Source organism: Hemitrygon akajei, unplaced genomic scaffold (assembly GCF_048418815.1).
Source record: "Hemitrygon akajei unplaced genomic scaffold, sHemAka1.3 Scf000126, whole genome shotgun sequence".
Taxonomy (NCBI): Eukaryota; Metazoa; Chordata; class Chondrichthyes; order Myliobatiformes; family Dasyatidae; genus Hemitrygon; species Hemitrygon akajei.
In genome coordinates, this window is record NW_027332012.1 from 1,657,593 (window position 1) to 1,683,100 (window position 25,508).

Genomic DNA, 25,508 nt, shown 5'->3' on the forward strand with positions numbered 1-25,508 from the left:
GAGCCCCCGATCACTACCGCTCCCCTCTGCTCCCTCTAATAATAGTGAGAGATGCTGATCCAGAAGAGGGAATTCCTACGTCAGTCAGAGTCTGCACTCACAGGGCACGCAGGACTTGTGTATTTTCCTGACAATCCCCGTCACCGCACTGATACCCGTTTTTAGTCAGTATTAAATTCCCAGCATCTGTGGTAGGATTCAAATTCATGTCCTGGTGTGTTAGTTCAGTATGCCTGGGATCAGGACACAGTGGTTCATCTGCCAGTCCCGTCTATTGGTTGTATTGTGACCCTGTGCTGGTGTGTTCAGGGGTCTGACATCTCCAGCTGACCATGTGACAGTGATGCCTCTCAGTCTGTGGGGTTGATGTGGAATAAACTTCAGTTCCCCTTCAGTCCATTATCGCAGCCAATCCTTGCTTCAACTTATAACATAATTGTGTTTCATGAACAAGGAAAAATGAATCTTTGTAAATGTTACCTCGCTTAATGGTATCAAGTTTTTCTCTCAGCACTGTGTTCAACAAATAGGGGTGAACGAATTTTCCAACCGGTAGGGTCTCATCTGTCACTGACAATTCCTGGACATCGTCATTAATCCTGTAAATATTAAACTGCTGGTGATAAACTGGAATTTTTGAACTACTTTACAAATCCATACAGGGTTTCAGTAAAGAGCATATCCTACCTCCTGTTCTGACGAGCTTCCTCCTGAAATAAATGAAAACACAAATCTGATTAGACTTGGACTTACTGTCCACATCGTTGACAGATTCATTGCAGTTTAGTTTACGATTAATTATGCTGAAAATTAATTGCGTAAAGATTGTATGTTGCTGATAAATGATCGAATATCTGTCTCCGAATGTCATTCGCGGAGTGATTGGAGGTGCATCATGCAAGGAGAACACTCTGTGTGAGGACACCAGCAGCGTCAATTGATTTGGCAGAATTGGCCACTGTGCTGTGTTTATTTCAAATATACCACTGTCCATTTAGTTCAATTTGACAGAAACAAATTAAAATTTAATCACTCACCTTGAGAAATATCACACCATCTTTTTGATCCATCTGCTCCTTTAACTTCAAGATTTCCTCCTGAATAATCCTTATATTCTCTTGAATCTCCCGAAGATTTTTCTCCATTGTATTAAGAATCCTCTTCTCTTCTTCCCTGAGATCCCTGAGTAAGCTCTGCTCTTTCTCAGTGATAATCCAGCGCAGTTCAGCAAACTGGGATGTGATGTGGGACTGAACGCTGTGTGACTGTTTCTGTCCAATGAAAGGTGAAGATTAGTTTACTGCATTGCTGTGTTGTATTTTCTTATGACATAAAAGTGACCATTCGGTCCATTCAGGTCCATACTACTCCTGAGACATTCCCATCAACCCCATTTTCTCACGCTTCCCTGAAACCTATTCTCCCTCAATGACCCATTAACTCCCACCTGATTCACATACACCCTCCCCCACCTTCACAGGGTTAATTGTAATTAACCATTCATCCAGCATGTCCTTGGGATGTGTCTGCTCACAGGGAGAACATGCGAACTCCACACAGACAGCACCAGAGGTCAGGATCGAACCCAGGTCACTGGAGCTGCGATACTCGGCTGTTCTGCATTAAATGGAGCAAAACTCGACAGTATTATCAGAAATTCCGCTCAGGAAGCCTCACCTGAACTCCGGAAATCTTCTCTTTCTGTTGCTGTTCCTTTTCCTGGAAGTCTGATTTCTTTTTTGTGAGAGAGTCTATGGAAGATTTTAGCTGATCCTGGAAGTCAGAGAGCGAAGGAAATAGAAACTAAGATGCATCAAAAGAAACAGGTGATCAAACCCGATTATCACACAAAATGTCGGAGGAACTCAGTGAGTCAGGCAGCATCTATTCCGGGGAAATAAACAGACGGTGTTTTGGGATGAGACCCTTCATCAGGACTGGGAAGGAATGGGACAGAAGCCAGAATAAAAAGGTTGGGGATGAGAACCAGCTGACAGGTGACGGGTGAGACAACGTGAGGGGGAACGTGGGGGAGGGTGATGAAGTGAGAAGCTAGGAGGGGACAGGTGGAAGAGGCAAAGAGCTGGAGAAGAAGGAATCTAATAGGAGAGGACAATCAACCATGGAAGACACGGGAGGAACTGGGCTGTTTGCGGCCCTGAATGGTGACGAGGGAGGAGGTTAGGAGTCAGGTGTAGCACTTGTCCCGCTTGCAGTTGTCAGTGTCACGAGGGAGATCAGTGTGGAGGAGCGAGTGGATCAAGGCGATACAGTACGTGGAGCGCGGTCCGTATACAGAGTGGAGAGTTGTGGGGTGCGGGGGTGGGCTGTGGGACGAAGAGATGCTAGAATCCCGTTGGAGACCGCGGAAGTTGCAAAGAATGAAGTGTTAGTTATGTAGGGTCGTGTGATGGTATGTAGGACAAAGGAAATGTGTTAAGTATTAAATTAACGTTAGTTTTTACCATGTAGATTTTAACAGCTTCTTTAATCGGCATGAAGCGGTGCTCTCTGTGTTCCTGCGCGTCTCTACAGACCAGACAGATCAGTGTCTTGTCCGTTTCACAAAACAGCTTCAGTTCTTCCTCATGTTCCTCACAGTGACGGTTACTTTCCTTCCCTTTCGGATTCAGGTGTAAATTTCGAACTTTTTCAGTCAGATTTGCTAAGGCCCGATTCACCCTGAGGATGCGGTCAGCAAACACCTCTCTACATTCCGGGCAGGAGTTTCTCTCCTCCCTTTCCGAATACTGTGTGATACAAGAGCGACAGAAGTTGTGTCCACACTCCAGTGACACCGGATCGGTGAAGAAATCCAGGCAGACGGGACAAATTACCTCCTCGGTCCAACTCTCGGTCGGTCCTTTCGAAGCCATGTTAACTCCCAGCACTTCCTGATTCAGAATGCTTTCACTTTCGGGGAGCTGCTGATCCCCTGCAGTACCACGATTGTCCACTACACGCGCTGCAGTCTCGGGGAATGAACATGGTTTTACTGGATGTGTTCAGTGGAAATTCTGGCCATTTCTATGTTGAATGTGGGATCAAAAACACATTAAACGGACAATAGATAAGAAAACGCGCCATGGACTGTCTAAGCCCAGCTACGAGCGGAGGAGGGTTGGCCATATCGCTTGAAACCCCATCTCTTAAAAACCTAGAGCGACAAAAACGTCAGCTGAATCTCCAAAGGCCCCATCCCTGCGGTGGGAAGGACCTTCTTCTGGAATACGATTGAAGTCCTGCGCTGAAAGTAGAAGCCATCTGCCCCCCTGGGGTGGTTCACTACTACAATAACTGTGAGGCTTCCTCAGCCAACCCGGCCACTCCCTGTCCAGTGTAGAAGATCCCTGTAGCTCCAATGGTGTCCCTGTACTCTGCAATGTGCCAGTCGGCAGCATTCCTGTACGACAGGGGTTCCCAAACATTTTTTTAATGCCAAAGACCAATACCAGTAACCGTGGACCCCAGGTTGGGATCCCCTGCTCTCCGGATATCTCGATGTGATGGCAGGGCAACAAGTTTCAGGCGTCTTTCCCGAGCTGCTGATCTTCCAGCAGCACTCGCTGTCCGTTTTCCTGCGCGTCCTGGGAACAGCCCGAGGATCAGTGAGCCTTCTGTCACGCAGCTGCTGTGGCACAGGCCCTTGCATCTTTCTCCACAGATCTTCGCCAGCCCACAGTCCGCAAAGAGGCGAGTGACCGTCTCGTCTCCACTGCAGTAATCTCGGGGCAGCGCGCTGTGGGAGTGATCTCCGGGCATGCAGCAAGGATCAGACTGGGAGGGGCCCTCTCGCCGCCAGACAGGTGAGGTCTTGCTGCCTGTTGGTGAGATCTGGTGAGGAGGCATTCTGCCAGATGGTCTGGACTGTCTGATCAGGGAACCACTCCACTGTGTCCATTCAGTTCTTCTCCTGCAGTAACTGCAGGACATTCCGTGCTGACCACAGTCTGGTGTTCTTGTGGTCAAAGCTGCTGGTCTGAAAGAACTGTCACCAATTTCATTAACACAAGGTTCACATGGAGAAACTTCCTGATTGAGACAGACACAGTCTCACAGGGTATTTACAGGGTAAGGGCAGGACTGATGTTTCTCCTGGCTGGTCAGTGGAACGAGGGATCACAGACTCAAAATCCGAGGTCACCTCAGCAGGACTGAGATGAGGAGAAATTTCCCCAACACAGTGCAGTGAATATTTGGAGTCTTCTCCACACGTTTCCTACATTAAACGGACATATTCAGGGGCTCGGCGATGTTGGGAACGTTGCAGGAAGGTGGCGCTGAGGTCAAAGATCAGACATGTTCTGAGTGAGGGGCAGAACAGTGCAACGGGCCGAATGGCCACGCCTGCTCCTGTTTCTTATTTTCTAAATCTGGAGTTTACCTTTGCGCCTTGTTCTCCCTTGGCCTTCAAACACACTTACAGCCAATCAGCGGCACTGCTGGGAGAGTCTTGCTCCTATTGGTTGAGGAGTGCCAGTGGGCGGGATGCTGAATGTTCGGAGCGGTCCGAGGTTTGGAGCTGAGAGCGAGTGGACCCGGGGAGAGGCCGGAGATCGGGAGCTAAATTTCGGGTAAAGGTTGCAACACCGGCCGGGTGAATCCTTCCCGTGGCAGAGATTCCGTGAGATGTTTCAGCTGCACGGAGGGTGCCCGGTCTTTTCCTGCCGAGAATCAGGGGCCTGTTGTCAGGAGTTTCCTCCCAGACCTGTTTCCTGCTGCTGGGAGCCCGGATCTGACCCGCAACGGCAGCTAATGGATCTCCGGTGCTGTCACCGCTCCCCTGGGTAATCGGACGGGCTGAAGGCCAAGGGAGAACAATGCGCAAAGGTAAATTCCTGCTTTCGAAAATAAGAAACAACAGCAGTCGTGGCCATTCGGCCCCTTGCCCCTGTTCTGCCTTTCCCTCCGATCATGGCTGATCTTTGACCTCAGCGACATTTTCTTGCAAAGTTCCCATCTTAGCTGAGCCCTTCAATATTCCTTGTGAATTTAGAAACCTTGTGGGGAAAAAGTCCAAAGATTTGCCGCACTAAGTCCTGTCAGATGACATCGGATTCTGAGTCTGTGACCCCTTATTCAACACCCAGTGAAGAAAAACACCATTCCTGCCCCACCCTGTCAATACCCTGTGAGACTGTGTCTGTCTCATTCAGACCACCTCTTATTTCTCTAATTTTGAGACAGGCCCAGTCAAAGTGTAATCTCTCTGAGGACACTACCTCCCCCCCCCCCCCCCAAAGCAATCTCTGAAACCTTCTCTTCATTCCCTTCATCCCACTGGCTGACTCCGGGAGGGAGACCAGACCTGTGCACAGTGTTCCATGTACGCTCTCACCAGGACCCCATATACATTCAGAGGAGATCTTTATTCTTCTATTCAAACCTTCCTTCCCATTCAATGCTCTTCATTTAATATCGAACTCAAACAGTGAACAGACACAACACAGCCTCAGCCATGAATTTTTTCATGAATATTTAACTGAAGGGTCAAAGACAATACTGGTAATTTTTTCTAAACTCGAGAAAACCACTGAAATATAGTTGGAGGACTAATTTCTTTCCAATTCAATAGGATAGATCTTCTAGCCATTAATGTAACAAATGCAATCATCCGCCGGGCTGAGGGGGGATAAACGACTATTATCCACCATTGGTAAACCGAAAATTGCAGTATTAGGATGCGGTTGCAATTTGATATTCAGACCTGTTGAAATAATACCAAAAATATCTTTCCAATAATTTTGCAAACGGGGGCAAGACCAGAACATGTGGGTCAATGAAGCGATTTCAGAATGACATCTGTCACTGGTTGGATTAACATAAGAATAAAATCGAGCGAGTTTATCCTTGGACATGTGAGCCCTATGAACAACCTTAAATTGTATTAGGCATGTTTAGCACAAATAGAAGAAGAATTGAATAATTGTAAAATTTTCTCCCACTGCTCTGTGGGTATAAGACAGTGAAGTTCTTTTTCCCATTCCTTCTTAATTATTTCTGATACTCCTGGCTGTATTTTCATGATCATATGATAAATGAGGGCTACTTAACCCTTCTGGCAAGGATTCAGAGATAGAATTTTTTCTGTAATGTCCATTGGACATAATTTCAGAAAATACTAACATTCAAGAAATTTCTAACTTGCAAGTATCTAAAGAAAATGGTTTTTAGGCTGGACAGCTGTTCAAAGGACATAAAACTGTTATCTAAAAATAGATCACGAAAACATGTTATACCTTCTGGTTTCCATAACACAAAGGCTTGGTCCATAAAAGAGGGCTGGAAAAAGAAGTTAGATATAATAGGGCTTGATAAGATAAACTTACTCAAGCTGAAGATTTACGAAATTGAAACCATATTCTTAATGTATGTTTAACTATACAATTAGTTATTTGTTTATTCAGTTTAGATAAAGCAAAAGGAGGCAAAGATCCTAAATTAGAAAACAATGAAAAGTCTTGTACAGATTTACACTCCAAATTTACCCATTGTGGGCAAGGTACTATGACCGATTCTTGTGTCCAAAATATTAAATATCGGATGTTAACTGCCCAGTAGTAAAATCTTAGGTTTGGCAAAGCCAAACCACCTTCCTTCTTAGGCTTCTGTAAATATTTCTTACTTTAGCTAGGATTTTTATTCTGCCACACATACGAGGATATTTTGGAGTCAATAATATCAAAAAAAGATTTAGGAATAAAAATTGGTAATGCTTGGAATAAATATAAAAATTTGGGTAATACTATTTTCTTGATAGTGTTAATTCAACCAACCAATGACAGAGATAATTGGGGACCACCTAGTAGTAAGTTGCTTGATTTGATCAATTAGAGGTAGAAAATTAACTTTAAATAAATCCTTATTTTTCTTGGCAATTTTAATACCCAAATAAATAAAATGATCTGTGACAACTTTAAATGGTAAGTGTTTATAGGTTGAAGTTGCATATTTAATGGAAATAATTCACTCTTATTAAACATCACTTTGTAGCCGGAAAAGCTACTAAAATAAGCAAGCAAGGATAAAATAGCAGCAATAGATCTCTCAGGGTCAGATATGTATAGTAACAAATCATCAGCATATAATGATAACTTATAAGTCCCTTCCCTACAGATAATTCCAAAAATATTAGGTGATTCACAAATGGCAACGGCTAAAGGTTCCAAAGCAATGTCAAATAATAGATAGATAGATAGATAGATAGATACTTTATTCATCCCCATGGGGAAATTCAACATTTTTTTCCAATGTCCCATACACTTGTTGTAGCAAAAACTCATTACATATAATACTTAACTCAGTAATAATATGATATGCATCTAAATCACTAACTCAAAAAGCATTAATAATAGCTTTAAAAAAAAAGTTCTTAAGTCCTGGCAGTTGAATTGTAAAGCCTAATGGCATTGGGGAGTATTGACCTCTTCATCCTGTCTGAGGAGCATTGCATCGACAGTAACCTGTCGCTGAAACTGCTTCTCTGTCTCTGGATGGTGCTATGTAGAGGATGTTCAGGGTTTTCCATAATTGACCGTAGCCTACTCAGCGCCCTTCACTCAGCTACCGATGTTAAACTCTCCAGAACTTTGCCCACGACAGAGCCCGCCTTCCTGACCAGCTTATTAAGACGTGAGGCGTCCTTCTTCTTAATGCTTCCTCCCCAACACGCCACCACAAAGAAGAGGGCGCTCTCAACAACTGACCTATAGAACATCTTCAGCATCTCACTGCAGACATTGAATGACGCCAACCTTCTAAGGAAGTACAGTCGACTCTGTGCCTTCCTGCACAAGGCATCTGTGTTGGCAGTCCAGTCTAGCTTCTCGTCTAACTGTACTCCCAGATACTTGTAGGTCTTAACCTGCTCCACACATTCTCCATTAATGATCACTGGCTCCATATGAGGCCTAGATCTCCTAAAGTCCACCACCATCTCCTTGGTCTTGGTGACATTGAGACGCAGGTAGTTTGAGTTGCACCATATCACAAAGTCCTGTATCAGTTTCCTATACTCCTCCTCCTGTCCATTCCTGACACACCCCACTATGGCCGTGTCATCAGCGAACTTCTGCACATGGCAGGACTGCGAGTTATATTGGAAGTCTGATGTGTACAGGGTAAACAGGACCGGAGAGAGTACGGTTCCCTGTGGCGCTCCTGTGCTGCTGACCACCGTGTCAGACCTACAGTCTCCCAACCGCACATACTGAGGTCTATCTGTCAAGTAGTCCACTATCCAATCCACCATGTGAGAGTCTACTCCCATCTCCGTTAGTTTGTGCTTTAAGATCTTGGGCTGGATGGTGTTAAAGGCACTAGAGAAGTCAAGGAATGTAATCCTCACAGCACAACTGACCCCATCTAGGTAAGAGAGTGATTTGTGCAGCAAATACGTGATAGCATCCTCCACTCCCACCTTCTCCTTATACGCAAACTGAAGCGGATCCCGGGCGTGCCTGGTTTGTGGCCTCAGATTCTGTATTATCAGCCGCTCCATGGTCTTCATCACGTGCGACGTCAAGGCAACAGGTCTGAAGTCATTCAACTCCTTTGGTTGTGGTTTCTTCGGTACCGGGACAATACAGGATGTTTTCCACTGTCTGGGTACTCTTCTCTGATCTAGACTCATGTTGAAGATGGACTTAAAAGGCAGCCTTGCCTCGTACCACGGGACAACTGAAAAAAGGAGATCTTTGATTATTGGTAAGAACCGAAGCCAAAGGTTTATAATATATTAATTTAATCCATGATATAAATTTCAAGCGAAAATTAAAATTCTGCAACGTATTAAATATATATGGCCATTTAACTCTATCAAACGCTTTTCCAGCATGTAATGAAATGACATTCTGGTATTTTAGATGAAGAAGTATAAATTATATTAATTAATTTTCTAATGTTAAAAGATGAATAACAGTTTTTAATAAATCCGGTCTGATCTTCAGAGATAATTTGAGGTAATACATTTTCTAATCTAGTGGCCAAAATTTTGGTAAAAATCTTAGAATCCTTATTCAGCAAGGATATTGGCCAATAGGATGCACATTCAGTGGGGTCTTTGTCTTTTTTAAGAATTAGAAAAATGGAGGCATCATAAAAAGATTGTGGTTATTTACCTACAATTAACGCATCTTTAAAAATTTTACAAAGCCAAGGAGAGAGTATAGAAGAAAAGGAGTTAAAAAATTCAGCAGTATAACCGTCCGGTTATAGGGGGCTTTACCTGAATTAATTGAAGAATAGCCTCTTTTATTTCGGTTTCCATAATAGGTGCATCTAAAAATACACAATCTTCTGCTGTTAATTTTGGGATATTCAATTTTCTTAAAAATTCATCCATTATGGAAGTATCCTCAACAAATTCTGATTGAAATAAAGAATTATGAAAATCTTGAAAGTCTTTATTTATCTCTTTATGATCACTCGTAAAAGTGCCATCTCGTTTACGAATCTTAATGATTTGTCGTTTAACCAAAGCAGTTTTCAATTGATTAGCCAATAATTTGCCAGATTTATCTACATTTACATAAAACATGGGTTCTGGATTTAATTAACTGATTTTCAATTTCAGGGCAGGTTATTTTTGAGCTTTCAGCAGTGGCCACTCCACAGTCAGGATGGATTATCAAGAAAACCTTCATTAGCAGGAGCAAGTGGAGCAGTCGTTGTTGGAGTGGACAGAGTTGGAGCGGAGACTTTGAGGCTTTAATTCTTTGAGGTTTCAGTGGGGAGAGCAGTCAGTCGGAGAAGGCAAAATCATGATGGAGGTAGAATTTTTTTTGCCCCTTCTTTACATTTTCTCAGTTGGAACAGTGGAGATGCCAGGCAGGATAGTGGAAAGCTCCTTTGCGGGATGTGGGAAGGCAGGGGACCCTCCTGTGTCCCTGATAACTACACCTGTGAGAAGGGCATCCAGCTTCAGCTCCGAACAATCCACATTACGGAGTTGGAGCTGGAACTGGATGAACTCCAGATCATTCGGGAGGCTGAAGGGGTGATAGGTAGGACATTTGAGAGGTAGTTGCACCCAAGGTGCACGGCACAGGAAACTGGGTGACAGTGAGGAAGGGGAAGGGGGAAACAGAGAGTGCAGTTTACCCCTGTGTCCATCCCTCTGAACAACACAGGTATCACTTTAGGTACAGTCGGGGATGGTGGGTTGACCTGGCAAAGGAAAGTCACAGCAACAGGGTCTCTGGCACTTAGTCTGGCTCTGAGACTGAGAAGGGAAGGGTGGAGACGTGGTGAGCTGTGGTGAAACGTGGCTTGTTAGCTCAGGGAACTGACAGGATGTTCTGTAGATGAGAATGAAATTCCAGGATGGTGTGTTCCCTCCTGCATGCTGGCATCTGGGTCATCTCCGGTCGAGTGCTCAGCATTCCTCAGGAGGGGGGACAGTGAAGGTCGTGGTCCATGTGGTTAACAATGAAATGGGCTGGTAGAGTGACGAGGTTCTGTAAAGGGAGTTCAGGGAGTGAAGTGCTAATTTAAAGGGCAGCTCCTCCAGTCCTGTGATCTCAGGACTGCCATCTGTGTGATGTGGCAGGAATCAGAAGATTATACAGTTTAACACGTGGCTAAAGAGTTGGTGCAGGAGGGAGGGTATAAGATTTTTGGATCATTCGAGCTGGTGAGGATTGCTGTGTACAGAGGAATGTGAGTGTGTTGGTGGGGCGAGCACGTCGTTGATGCAGTGTGACTGGGCACACAGGTCTCTCTCTCACGCTGTCTCTCTCTCTTTTTCTCTGTCTCTCTCTCACACACACAAACGCATCAGTGGAGTGGGAGGGACGGGAGTGAGAAGGGGAAAGCGGAATGAAGAGGATGGAGTTAGGACTTCTTCATAAAGTCCCAGACTTACGCAACCCTCCCCCTCTGGAATTGGTCCCATTCCCTCCCCCAGGCTGGGGGTGAGCGTTAAGTTGCCTTGTCAACAAGAAAAGGAATTGTTCGATAACATCTGGTTAACACACTTTGATAATAAATTTACTTTGAACTTGAACATTGAAATGTACTGTTTGTGAAACGTGTACTGATGAGAAATGGTCTCAGTGAAGGTCCGAGAGTGCAAAATGAACCGGTGATCAGCCCCACTGCTCCGTGCCAGACAAGAACCCCTATCGAGTCTGTCCCATCTCCCTGTGCTTGACCCATCTCCCTCTAATGTTTCCTTTTTCTGTACCTGTCCCAGTGTCTTTTATTTTCCTCCTCAACCCCATTTCCTGCCTTCTCCCCATGACCTTTGACACCTTTACTGATCAAGCACTGATCAGCCTCTGTTTTAAATAAACCCGATGACTTGGCCTCTGAGCCGTCCGTGGCAATGAATTCCACAGCTCCCTCATCTCTCCAAATGCATGCTGTCTGCAATTAGACATTGTGACGCAGAAGGTTAAAAATGGCAGCTATCTACTCTGTCTATACCACTCGTAATCTAATCAAACTCTTTCCCGTCACCCTGATCCTCCTTCACTCCAGAGAAAACAGCCCAAGTTTGTCTGAACTCTAAGTCAATAAATGGTGGGTTGTTGATTAATAAGGGTGTCAAAGCTGACGTGGAGAAAGCAGCAGTCTGGAGTTTAGAGGGAAATTCGACCCCTACACCACTCCCCATTTCTGTTAACACCCCCTGTGAAAACCCATCCAACCCCTACACCACTCCCCATTTCCGTTAACACCCCCTGTGAAAACCCTTCCAACCCCTACACCACTCCCCATTTCTGTTAACACCCTCTGTGAAAACCCATCCAACCCCTACACCACTCCCCATTTCCGTTAACACCCCCTGTGAAAACCCTTCCAACCCTCACACCACTCCCCATTTCTGTTAACACACCCTGTGAAAACTCTTCCAACCCCTACACCACTCCACATTTCTGTTAACACCCCCTGTGAAAACCCTTCCAACCCCTACACCACTCCCCATTTCTGTTAACACCCCCTGTAAAAACCCTTCCAACCCCTACACCACTCCCCATTTCTGTTAACACCCCCTGTGAAAACCCTTCCAACCCCTACACCACCCTCCATTTCTGTTAACACCCCCTGTGAAAACCCTTCCAACCCTTACATCACTCCCCATTTCTGTTAACACGCTCTGTGAAAACTCTTCCAACCCCTACAACACTCCCCATTTCTGTTAACACCCCCTGTAAAAACCCTTCCAACCCCTACAACACTCCCCATTTCTGTTAACACCCTCTGTGAAAACCCTTTCAACCCCTACACCTCTCCCGATTTCTGTTAAAACCCCTGTGAAAACCCTTCCAACCCCTACACCACTCCCCATTTCTGTTAACACCCCTTGTGAAAACCCTTCCAACCCCTACACCACTCGCCATTTCTGTTAACACTCTCTGTGAACACACTTCCAACCCCTACACCACTCCCCATTGCTGTTAACACCCTCTTTGAAAACCCTTCCAACCCCGACACCACTCCTCATTTCTGTTAACACCTCCGATCCTTGCAGCCCTCACCATCTGGGAAAACCCTTCTGATCCTACTCCCATCACCATTTTGTAAACCTGCCTCACCCCTACGCCACTCGCCATCTCTGTAAAGCCCTCCACAATCCACCCCGGCGCATTCAGGTGACAGCTGACCCGAGAAAGACACCGACCTTGGCAGGTGGCAGGGCTCACAAAACACATTCACACTGGCTGATTTGCATGGTGATCTTCACTAAACCTCTTCCTACCTTCCCATCTTTACTTTCCCCCTCCACTTTCTGCTTTCCACAAGGATTCCATTCGTCTCTTCCCACTAATCCCCCTGCTGGAACATATCCTTGCAAGCAAGGGAAGTTCTACAGGCTCCCATTTTCTTTCCCTCTCAGCTCCATTCATCCTTCCAGGTGAGGCAACACTTCACCTGTGAGTCTGTCAGGTTGATCTACTCTACCCGATGCTGCTGGTTCAGCCTCCGCTACGTCAGTGAGGCCCAATGTAGATCGGGAGTCCACTTTGTCAAGTACCTTTGCTCTGTCCACAACAAACGGAATTTCCCGGTCACAAACAGGTGAAACTCTGCAGATGCTGGAAATCCAAGCAACACAGGAGAAATTTTTTCAACGATTTCATATTCCCTGGCCACGTTCATCTTACTGTCACTGTGGATACCCCGTTCATGTACACCTCCCCCTCCCCACCAGGAAAGTCACAGAGCTCTCCGCTTCCTTCTGGACACCAGACCCAACGAGTTCCCCTCCACAAACACTCCCCTGCTCTTTGTTTCGCTTGTCTTCTTTGTTTGAGCTGAGCTCGACTGTCACTTCTTTCTGTCACCTTGCAGTGAACTGGTGCTGGTCACGTGTGTGAATGATTTGGAGGGGAATGCAGATCGAACAATTAGTGAGATTGTGGATGGCACTGGAACTGGTGTGTGGGGGAAGTGAGGGTTGTCTGAGGTTACAGTGGGATGGAGACCAGCTGGGGAAGTGGGCATAGGAGAGCAGCGGATCATTACTGTTACTCAAAAACAGGTCTTCAGGAGGTCAAAAAGACCATCATTCAGATGGAGAGACAGCTTCCCTTGGGGCTCTGGATTCACCAGACAAGACTGGTGCTGTGGATCAGCTCATCAGGTTGGAGGGAACCAGGAATATAAGGTGTTGCTCCTCCCTCCTGAGCATCAGCTCATAAATTAGGGGAACAATTCGTGGAGCAGCTTCGCACCATCCGTCCCAAGCAGAACCTCCCAGTGCCAAACATTTCAATACTGATTCCCATCCCTGTTCTGACATGTCGATCGATGGCCTCCTCTTGTGCCGGGATGAAATCCCCCGTCAGGGTGGAGGTGCAACATCTTATATTCGGTCTGAGTACTCCAAGCTGATGCATGAATATTGATCTCGCCTTCTGATAGACCAAACCCACCCGCACCCCCCTCTTCCTCTATTCCACACTCTTACTTCTCACCTGCCTATTACATCCGCCGGGTCCCCTCCTCCTCCCTCTCTCTCTCCCCTCTGGTGCACTCTCCTCACCTACCAGATTATTTCTTCTCCAACCCTTGACCTTTCCCACCCACCTGCCACCTTCCAGCTAGCCTCTTTCCCCTCCCCATTTTTTATTCTGGCTTCTTCTGGGTACATCCAGCACCCAGGGCATGTCCTTTTCTTACTGTTACTATCAGGTAGGAGGTACAGGAGCCTGAAGACACACACTAGGCGATTCAGGAACAGCTTCTTCCCCTCTGCCATCGGATTCCTGAATGGACATTGTACCCTTGGACACTACCTCACTTCTTTAATATAATGTAGTTCTGTTTTTGCACGTTTTTAAAATCTGTTCAATACAAGCATATTGTAATTGGTTTATTTATTCATTACTATTATTTTTATTTCATTTATTATTATTACTTTAACAAAAAGAATTTTGCTCCTCATGTATGAGAAGGATGTCAGAAATAAAGTGAATTCATTCATCCGGATCGTGGGGCCGAGAGAGAGGGAAAGGACCCGGACTGTCCCGGGATGCGGATCCATCGTGTGTCGGCATCTCACAGTAATTGTCCCTCAGTCGCGGGAAATCTCCGCCCGTGGCGCCGCTCCGACATGCTGCCAGGTCAATGAGCCTTTCGTTTACCGAGCGCAGGCGTGATTTTCGGGAAGGTTTCGACCCTTACGCTTGCCTATGTGATCTCCTGGTCACGGCGAATCCTGGAGCGAACACGAGAGAGTCTGCGAATGTTGGAAATGCAAAGCCACTCACTCAAAACGCTGAAGGAACTCAGCAGCTCAGGCAGCATCTGTGCGAAAGAATAAACTGCCGGCGGTTCGGGACGAGTCCCTTCTTCAGCACTGAGAAGGACGGGGGAAATGCCAGAATCAAAAGGTGTGCAGTATAATCAGAGGGGAAAGGGATCAGCTAGAATGTGATCGGTGAAGCCAGGCGGGTGGGAAAGGCCAGAATCAAAAGGTGTGCAGTATAATCAGAGGGGAAAGGGATCAGCTCGAATGTCATCGGTGAAGCCAGGCGGGTGGGAAAGGTCAAGGGTTGGAGAAGGAAAATCTGATAGCAGGGGAGAGTGACCATAGAACATAGTAATCCACAGCACATTACAGGCGCTTCTGCCCACAATGTTGTGTCCACCATGGATCCTAATTCAGAATTTCCCTACCGTACAGCCCTCTATTTTTAAGCTCCGTGTACGGTACCTATATAAGAGTCTCTTAACAGACCCTGTTGTATCCGCCTCTACCACCTTCACTGGAAATGCGTCCCATGCTCCCTTCTGTGTGTAAAACGTACCTCTGACATCTCCCCTTGTACCTATTTCCAAGCACCTTAAAACGATGCCCCCTCTTGTTAGCCATTTCAACACTGGGAAAAAGCCTCTGGCTATCCACACTATCAAACCCCTCGTCATCTTATACACCTCTGTCAGGTCACCTCTCGTCCTCCGTCACTCCAAGAAGGAAAGGCCAAGTTCACTCAATCTATTCTCATAAGACATGCTCTCCAATCCAGGCAAGATCTTTGTAACGCTGCTCTGCACTCTCTCTATAGTATCCACATCCTTCCTGTAGTGAGGTGTCCAGAAATGAACAGAGTGCTCCAAGTGGTGTGGAACTAAGGGTTTATATCCCTGTAACATTGCCTCATGGCTCTTGAATTCAACCCCACAGTTGATGAAGTCCAACACACCATACGCCTTTCTAACAACACGGTCAACCTGCGGAGCAGCTTTGAGCTCCCATCGGACACAGATCCTCCACACTGCCAAGAGTTTCACCATTAATATTTGGTTGGTCAAATTTGAAGACAGAATTTGCTAACTTGCAGTCCTCTGGTACTTCTCCCATCCTGGTTGATAATGCAAAGATCATCGGCAGAGGCTCTGCAGTTTTTTCCCTCTCTTCCCACAGTAGCCTGGGGTAGATCTCACCTGGCCCCAGCGACTTGTCTAACTTAATATCTTTCCAGTGCTCCAGCACGTCCTCCTTCTCAATGTCTATATGCTCAAGCATTTCAATCCGCTGTAAGTCATCCCCACAATTGTGAAGGTCCCCTTCCCTGGTGAATACTGAAGCAAACTATTCATTAAGTACCTCTGCTACCTGATCTAACTCAGGTATTGCACTCTATTGGTCCTACGATCACATTGCTCATCCTCTTGCTCTTCACATACTTGGAGAATGCCTTGGTGTTTTCCTCAATCCTGCTCACCAAGGGCTTCTCATGGCCCCTTCTGGCTCTCCTAATTCACACTTACACTCCTTCCAAGTAACCTCGTAATTCTCTAGAAATCCATCTGTACTCAGTTTATTGGAGCTTTCATAAGCTTTTCTGTTCTCCTTAACTAGATTTTCTACATCCTTTGTACACTATGGTTCTTCTACCCCACCGTGTGCTCCCTGCCTCAATGGAACATACCTGTGCAGAACGCCATGCCAGTGTTCCCTGAACATTTGCGACATTTCTGCCGTGCATTTCCCTGAAAACACCTGCCCACAATGATTTGCAGGTAGTGATCCTGTGAAATTCATTGTCATGGCCGGCTCGGAGGCCAAGTCATCGGTTTGTCACGTACCCCGTGACCGGGTTACCGAACCGGCAGAAATGGAACACACTTTGGAGTCTGGTATTACTGCAGCTAATAGTGTTTATTAGTAAACTAAGCAATACAGTCTTATAAAAATGAAAATATGTGAAACAGGTTAGCAATGATATGTACAGAAGTGTGGAAATAGGAATTAAAACCAAGCTCTTTCAAAGTCTCGGGGTAAATGGATAGTCTTACGATGGTGAAGAGTTCAGTTCAGTTTAGGTGGAGGGAGAGAGGGAGGGAAGGAGAGAGAGAGGGAGGGAGGGGAGAGAGAGGGGGAGGGAGAGAGAGAGAGAGGGAGAGAGAGAGAGAGGGAGGGAGAGAGAGAGGGAGGGAGAGAGAGAGGGAGGGAGGGAGAGAGGGAGGGAGGGAGAGAGAGAGAGACACGTTACCATCGAACTGTCCGTTGGCTTCCTGTCCTGTTGTGGTCCTCGACTCTGACCATGTACGACCGTTCTTCAGTGGTGGACCTGTCACCCAGGCAAGGGTGGACACACAAACAAGCCCCCACCGGTCGCACCTTTCACGCACTGTGAGCCTCTGATCGATCCTCCAAACCCCCACCTTCACATGGGTGCACAACGCTGTTTCAGTGTCTTGTGGTGTGTCTGCCTGTGTCTCAGCAGAGCTGCTTTTTATCATCACTTGCTGGACACCGGCTGTCCATCAAACCGGCTCCGCCTTGCTGTCTCTGCAAGAATCTTACAAGCAGGCAAAAGTGTCCTTGGAGCAAAGGTAAACAATCAGCCAAGGAGCCATAATATTAAATCATGTCTCTCATCGGCGCTGGGTGCCTCCCACCCCCCCCCCCCCCCCACTCTTCTCTCTCTCTCTCATTAGCAGCATAGTTCACAGGGGGGTCAACTCTCGACCCCATTTCATCTTGATTTGCTCGTCACAGGTTTTATTTAAAACATAAGTTAATCAGTGCATGATTATTAAGGATGTCAAAGGTTATGGGGAGAAGACGGGAGAAAGTGGTTGAAAAGGGAAATGAAAGACACTGGGACAGGTACAGAGAGAGGAAACATTAGAGGGAGATGTGTCAAGCTCAGACAGATGAGACAGACTCCGATAGGGGTTCTTGTCTGGCACGGAGCAGTGGGGTGGAACACTGGTTCGTTTTCCACTCTCGGACCTTCACTGAGACCATTTCTCATCAGTACATTTCAATCATCAAGCTCAACGTAAATCTATTATCAAAGTGTGTAAACCAGCTGTTGTTGAACCATTCATTTTCTGGTTGGCAAGGCAATTCAATGCTCACCCCCAGCCTGGGGTACGGAATGGAACCAATTCCAGAGGGGGAGGGGTGGGTGAGTCTGGGTCTTTGAGAAGGAGCCCTAACCTCATCCTCCTCATTCCCCTTCTCACTCTTCTCCCACTCAACCCGCTCTTCCTTACACTCCATACCCACACTGCATATGTTTGTGTGAGAGAGAGAGACCTGACAAATCTGACAAATCTGTTGGCATTCTTGGAAGAAGCAACAAGCAGGATCGACAAAGTTTCCTCAAGTGAAACTCCTGCTGGAAAAGCAACCCGAATGAAGAAATAGATGTTGTATACTTGGGTTTTCAGAAGGCCTTTGACAAGGTGCAACACACTAGGCTGCTGAATAAACCCACGGTATTACAGTGGAGACTCTAGCATGGATTAAACAGTGGCTGTGCCATAAGGTGGGCGTTGGGAACGGACCCAAATGCAAGACACAGACACTGAAGTACTAGGGAGAGGACTAGGTGTAACAGGAAAGAAGTGGGGAAGAAACGACACTGGACATGACACAGGCCCTGGACAAGACTAGGTGACAGGGCATGGGCTAGGACTAGAGTAGGAAGGTGAGACCTGGACGAGAAACTAAGAACTGGGAACTAGGAACCTAGACAAGGATTCCGAGCCAGAGACTGGACGGGGACCCGGAACCTGGGTCTTGACTCGGGCTCGGACTCCGGATCCAGACGAGGACTGGACGTGGCAAGGTAACAGGACTGGGAACCTCCTCGGAGACTGACCCGGTCTGGAAACCTCCTCGGAGACTTTGACCCGGACTGGACTTGACACGGAGCCTGAGACTTGGACTGGACTTGGACACGGAACGACAAACAACGACAGTCCACTCGAGTAGCGGCAAACAGTCTTCCTACTGAGCCTTGGACCCGAGCACAGGAACACAGAACACAGAGCCAAGACCCCTCCTTGGAGACAGGACATAGGGCCGGGGCTTTACATAGAGTCAGGACCCCTCCTTGGAGACAGGACGTAGGGCCGGGGTTTTACATAGAGTCAGGACCCCTCCTTGGGGACAGGACGTAGGGCCGGGGCTTTACATAGAGTCAGGACCCCTCCTTGGAGACAGGACATAGGGCCGGGGCTTTACACAGAGTCAGGACCCCTCTTTGGAGACAGGACATAGGGCCGGGGCTTTACATAGAGTCAGGACCCCTCCATGGGGACAGGACGTAGGGCCGGGGCTTTACGTAGAGTCAGGACCCCTCCTCGGGGACAGGACGTAGGGCCGGGACTCATACACGGACACTAAACACGGGGACACAAAGACAGTTCCAAGCTCCTAGATAGATAGTTTCTTCTGTTGGCGGGGCAAGGCTCCAGTCTCACTCCAGCGGTTAAACTTGACAGTGATAACAGGGGAGGATGCAGGTGAGGTTGCAGGCAAGGCTTCAGGCGTGGGTTGCTGAAAGAAGGGGAAGGGAAGGGAACAGTCCAGCCTCAGGCCTATCTTACCCAACGGAGGCAAGGAGAGGATACTGTCAAGACGAACCCCACAGAGGCGAGAACAGGATACTGACAAGATGAACCAGCAACCACACTTGAACCCAGGGTGACTTATATTCCAGCCCCAATTTGAGAATCAGGTGCCTGTGATTAAGCCCAACTGAAACAATGGACAGCCAGAAGACCTGGAGTCCAGAGTCCACGGACTGGACCGTGAACCGGAACGCAGACGTCATGGACCGGACCATGACAAGCTGAATGTTAGGAGGCAAAGACTGGGAATAAAGGGAGCCATCTCTGGTTGGCTGCCAGTTACTAGTGGTGTTCCTCAGGGCTCTGTGTTCGGACTGGTGATTTGTGTTATATTCCAATAGTTTGGAAGACGGAATTGCTGGCTTTGTTACAAGGTTTGCAGACGATATGAAGACATGAGGAGGGGCAGGTAGTTTTCGGTTTAGAGGGTACAGAAGGACTGAGATAGATTTAGAGAATGGGGAAAAAACAGCAGATGGTATACAGTGCTGGGAAGTGTATGTTCATGCATTTTGGTAGAAGAAATGAAAGTGTTAACTTCTTCGAAATGGACAGAAAATACCAAACAACTGAGGTGCAAAGGGACACGGGGAGTCCATGTTCAGGATTCCCTAACAGCTACTTTGCAGGTTGAGTCTGTGGTGTGGAAGGCAAATGCAATGTTAGCATTCATTTCCAGAGATCTACAATATATAAGCAAGGATGTAATTTGGGAAGTCGGTAATCACTGGTGAGGCCTCACTTGGAGTACAGGTTTGGGCCGCTTATCTTGGAAAGGATGTGCTGAAGCTGGAGAAGGTTCACAAAAACAGATTCCAGGATTGAATGGATTGTCATATGAAGAGTGTTCAATGGGCCTGAGCCTGTATCAGCAGAGGAATCAGGGCTGATCTCATTGAAACTTATCAAACTGTGGAAGGGCTTGATAGAGTGGGTGTGGAAAGGATGCTTCCTGTGGTGGAAGAGTCTACGACCAGGGAACAGAGCATCAAAATAGAGGGGTGTCCTTTCAGAACGGAGATGACAGAGAACGGACAGAGAGTGGTGAATCTGCGGAATTCCGTGCCACAGACAGCTGTGGAGGCCAATTCTTTATGTACGTTTAGGGCAGAGGTGGATAAAATCTTGATTGATCCGGGCATGAAGGGATACGGGGACAAGACAGGTGATTGGAGCAGAGGGGAAATTTGGATCAGCCACGATAAAATGATAGAACAGACTCGATGGGGTAAACAGCCTCATTCTTATAGTCTGATGGTCTGTCCCCTGTGTGAACTCGCTGATGCAGCTTCAAGTCAGATGACTAAGTGAATCCATTCCCACAATCTGAGAAAGTGAATGGTTTCTCCCCAGTATGAACTAACTGGTGTCTCTGTAGCTTGGATGACCGAGTGAATCCCTTCCCACATTCAGGGCAGGTGAATGGCCTCTCCCCAGTGTGGATTCGCTGATGTGACAAAAGGGTGGATGAGTGAGCGAATGCCTTTCCACAATCTGAGCAGGTGAACGGCCTCTCCCCAGTGTGGATTCGCTGGTGTGACAAAAGGTTGGATGACTGCGTGAATCCCTTCCCACACACAGAGCAGGTGAACGGCCTCTCCCCAGTGTGAACCAGCTGGTGTCTCTGTAGGGTGGATGAGTGAGTGAATCCCTTCCCACACACAGAGCAGGTGAACGGCCTCTCCCCAATGTGAACTCGCAGATGTATTTTCAAGTCTGATAACCCAGCAAACTCCTTCCCACAGTCTGAGCAGGTGAACGGCCTCTCCCCAGTGTGAACTCGCTGATGCACTTTCAAGCCAGATGATCGAGCGAACACCTTTCCACAGTCTGAGCAGATGAACGGTTTCTCCCCAGTGTGAACTAACTGGTGCCTCAGTAGACGAAATGACAGAGTGAATCTTTTCCCACAGTCTGAGCAAATGAATGGTTTCTCCCCAGTGTGAAAGCACTGATGTGTGTTCAGTTCAGATGACCGAATGAATCGTTTCCCACAGTCCGAGCAGGTGAACGGCCTCTCCCCAGTGTGAACTCGCTGATGTATTTTCATGTCAGATGACAGAGTGAATCTCTTCCCACATTCAGAGCAGCTGAACGGTTTCTCCCCAGTGTGAAATTGTTGATGTACGCTCAGCTGAGCTGCACGAGCGAACTCCTTCCCACAGTCTGAGCAAGTGAACGGTTTCTCCCCAGTGTGAATTCGCTGATGTTCCTTCAGTTGAGATGACCGTGTGAATCCTTTCTCACATACGGAGCAGGCAAACGGTTTCTCCCCGGTGTGAACCAGCCAGTGTGTCTGTAGTTTGGATGACTGAGTGAATCCCTTCCCACATTCAGAGCAGGTGAATGGCCTCTCCCCAGTGTGAACCAGCAAGTGTCTCTGTAGTTTGGATGAGTGCGTGAATCCTTTCCCACATTCAGAGCAGGTGAACGGACTCACCCCAGTATGAACTTGCTGATGTACCTTCAGGTCAGATGACCGAGTGAATCCCTTCCCACATTCTGAGCAGCTGAACGGTTTCTTCCCAGTGTGAGTTTGCTGATGTTCCTGTAGTTGAGATGAACGAGTGAATGCCTTCCCACATTCTGAGCAGATGAACGGTTTCTCCCCAGTGTGAACCAGCTGGTGTCTCAGTAGGTGAGATGACCGAGTGAATCGCTTCCCACAGTCTGAGCAGGTGAACGGCCTCTCCCCAGTGTGAACTCGCCCGTGTACCTTCAGTTGAGATGACGAAGTGAACTCCTTCCCACAGTCTGAGCAGGTGAACGGCATCTTCTCAGTGTGAACTGGTGACGTTCGTTCAGTTGAGATGACTAAATGAATCCGTTCGCCATTCAGAGGTGGGGAACAGCCATGGCACCGTGTGAACTTGCTGTAGTGTGGTTGATTGTGTCAGTGCCTTCCCACACTCTGAGAAACGTCTCCTCACTGGTGAATTTTTGGATATATCTTCAGCATCGATGACAGAATGAATTGCTTCCCGCAGTCAGAACAGGCGGAGCATCTCACTGTGGTGTGAACTTGCTGATGTATCTTCAGACTGGATGACTGAGTAGATCCCCTCCCTCACACAGAGCAGGTGAATGGCCTCTCCCCACAGTGAACTCACTGGCCTGTCTGTGGGTAGGCTGTGAGTGAATCCCCTCCCACACTGAGAGAAGGAGAATGATATCTCACTGCGATCAATCATCTGGCAATTCAGACAGTCAGACGTTTGAATCCCTTGTACACTCAATGCAGTTGAAGAACTGATCTCCAGTGAACAAATGCTGGTGTGTTCTCAGCACCCGGTTCCTGTGGATAACACTGAGTTACAATAGAAAACTTCATTTCAGACACAGATACAATTCCAACTGGAATGAGGTACATCTTTATCTCCAAGGATCAACAACAATGCAAAATACATCAACGGGTGAAGGAGAATATTTCAGGTGGGATTTTAGTTTGTGGTGAAAACACAGCCGGTCCAGCCTGCTCCGACATTTAATTAGATCATGGCAGATCTGGCCATGGACTCATCTCCATCTAACTGCCGTTTCGCCATAACCCTTAATTCCCCTACGATGCAAAAATCTATAAAACGTTGTTTCAAATACATTTACTGAGGTAGCCTCCACTGTTTCACTGGGCAGAGAAATCCACAGACTCACCACTCTCTGGGAGAAGCAGTTCCTCCTCATCTCCATTCCACATCCCCCAATCTTGAGGCAATGTCCTCTCGTACTAGCCTCACCTACCAGTGGAAGGAACTTTCCTGCCTCTGGCTTATCTACCCCTTTCATAATTTTACATGTTTCTGTAAGATCTCCTCTCAATGTGAGCTCTGGCATCACAATTTTACCCAGATCAATTCAAGCTGGAGCAACTCAACCTGAGATATACCCCAGGCTACTGTGGGAAGCGAGGTAGGAGATTGCTGAGCCTCTGGCAATGACTTTTGTATTACCACTCAGGAAGGGAGATGTACCAGAGGATTGGAAGGCATTGTTCCCTTGTTAAGGGAATGGAGTAGAGGGAACCTAGAAATTATAAACCAGTGAGTGGAAAGTGCCCCAGTGGCCATCTCCCTCAGTAATCGTTACCTCGCTTTGGATGCGGTTGAGGGGGGATGACCTGACAGAGGACGACCATGACGATCTGGTCTCTGGCGCTGAGCCTGGTTCCGTGGTGCAGAAGGGAAAGAGGAAGATGAGGAATGCAGTAGTCACAGGATTCAATAGTGAGGGGAACGGACAGGAGGTTCTGCAAGCCTGACAGAGATACACGCGTGGTGTGTTGCCACCCAGGTGCCAGGGTACGGGATCTCTCAGATCGGGTGCAGAGTATTCTGAAGGGAGAGGGTGACCAGCCAGAAGTCTCGGTACACGTTGGTATAAATGACACAGGTAGACAAAGGGAGGAGGGCGTGAGGAGAGAATTCAGGGAGTTCGGTAGGAAGCTGAAAGGCAGGACCTCTAGGGTAGTAACCTCGGGATTGCTGCCTGTGCCACGTGCTAGTGAGAGCAAAAATAGCATGATCAGGGGTATTAATGTGTGGCTGAGAGACTGGTGTAAGGGGGCAGGGCTTCAGATTCCTGGATCACTGGGGCCTCTTCTGGGGGAGGTACGACCTGTACAAAGAGGACGGGTTACACCTGAACCCTAAGGGGTCCAGTATCCTAGCCGGCACATTTAATACAGCTGTTAGGGAGGGTTTAAACTGATTTGGCGTGGGGATGGGAATCGGAGTGATGGGGCTGAGGAAAAGGGAAACAGAAATAAATCGAAGATCGCGTACAACAGAGATTGTAGAAAGAATGGTCAGGAGATGAGGCAATCAAAGCCAGTGGCATGAGGAACAGGGCAATAGAGATGTGGGGCAGTTAAAACAGAAAGCAACAAATCCCGGGCTGAGAGTGTTATCTGAATGTACAGAGCATAAGGATTAAAATGGACGATCTTGAAATTCAGCTGCAGATTGGCAAATTGGACAATCTCTGAAACTTGTATAAAAGGTGGCTGCCATTGGGAGTTGAACGTTGAAGATTACACGGTGTATCATAATGATAGGTTACTGGGCAGAGAGGGTGGTGTGGCTCTATAGATAAAAATAATATTAAATCATTGGAAAGAGATGACATAGGATTGTAAGGTGTAACCATCTAACCGTATAACAATTACAGCACGGAAACAGGCCATCTTGGCCCTTCTAGTCCGTGCCGACGCTTACACACACCTAGTCCCACCGACCCACACTCAGCCCATAACCCTCCATTCCTTTCCTGTCCATGTACCTATCCAATTTTACTTTAAATGACAATACCGAACCTGCCTCTACCACTTATACTGGAAGCTCGTTCCACACAGCTACCATTCTCTGAGCAAAGAAATTTCCTCTTGTGTTACCCTTAAACTTTTGCCCCCTAACTCTCAAATCATGTCCTCTTGTTTGAATCTCCCCTATTCACAATGGAAAAAGCCTATCCACATCAACTCAATCTATCCCCCTCATTATTTTAAATACCTCTATCAAGTCCCCCTCAACCTTTTACGCTCCAAAGAATAAAGACCTAACTTGTTCAGCCTTTCCCTGTAACTTAGGTGCTGAAACCCAGGTAATTTCCCCATGGGGATGAATAAAGTATCTATCTATCTACATTCTAGTAAATCTTCTCTGTACTCTCTCTATTTTGTTGATATCTTTCCTATAATTCGGTGACCAGAACTGTACACAATACTCCAAATTCGGCCTTACCAATGCCTTGTACAGTTTTAGCATTACATCCCAACTCCTATACTCAATGCTCTGATTTATAAAGGCCAGCATACCAAAAGCTTTCTTCACCACCCTATCCACATGATAGGGTCATGAGTCTCCACGGGTTGATTTAAGAAATGGCAAGGGTAAAAGGACCCTAATGGCAGTTGTATACAGATCTCCAAACAGCAGTCGGGATGTGGATTACAGGAGATAGAAAAGGCCTGTCAGAAAGGCAATGTCATGATAATCATTGGCGATTTTAACATGAACGTGAATTGGGAGGACCTGGAGAGAAAGAATTTGTAGAATGTCTGAGGGATGGCTTTTTAGAACAGCTGGTTGTTGAGCCCACTCGGGGATCGGCTGTGCTGGACTGGGTGATCCCAATATGATCAAATTCACATTGAAATTTGAGAAGGGAAAAAATAAAACCAATATGTCAGT

At 47.0% G+C, this 25,508-nt stretch overlaps 1 protein-coding gene across 1 annotated transcript; it reads right to left on the reverse strand.

Annotated features, from left to right (window-relative positions):
• Positions 1 to 17,363: 17,363 nt before the first annotated feature.
• LOC140723695 (uncharacterized) lies at positions 17,364 to 22,616 on the reverse strand. Its single transcript, XM_073038253.1, has one exon. The coding sequence runs from the start codon at positions 22,094 to 22,096 to the stop codon at positions 20,627 to 20,629; it is 1,470 nt and encodes a 489-aa protein (XP_072894354.1). The 5' UTR covers positions 22,097 to 22,616; the 3' UTR covers positions 17,364 to 20,626.
• Between the last annotated feature and the right edge of the window lie 2,892 nt (positions 22,617 to 25,508).

Coding starts and splice junctions, on each gene's coding strand:
- LOC140723695 (XM_073038253.1), bottom strand. CDS start 22,096: ATGCCGTTCACCTGCTCAGACTGTGGGAAGGAGTTCACTTCGTCATCT.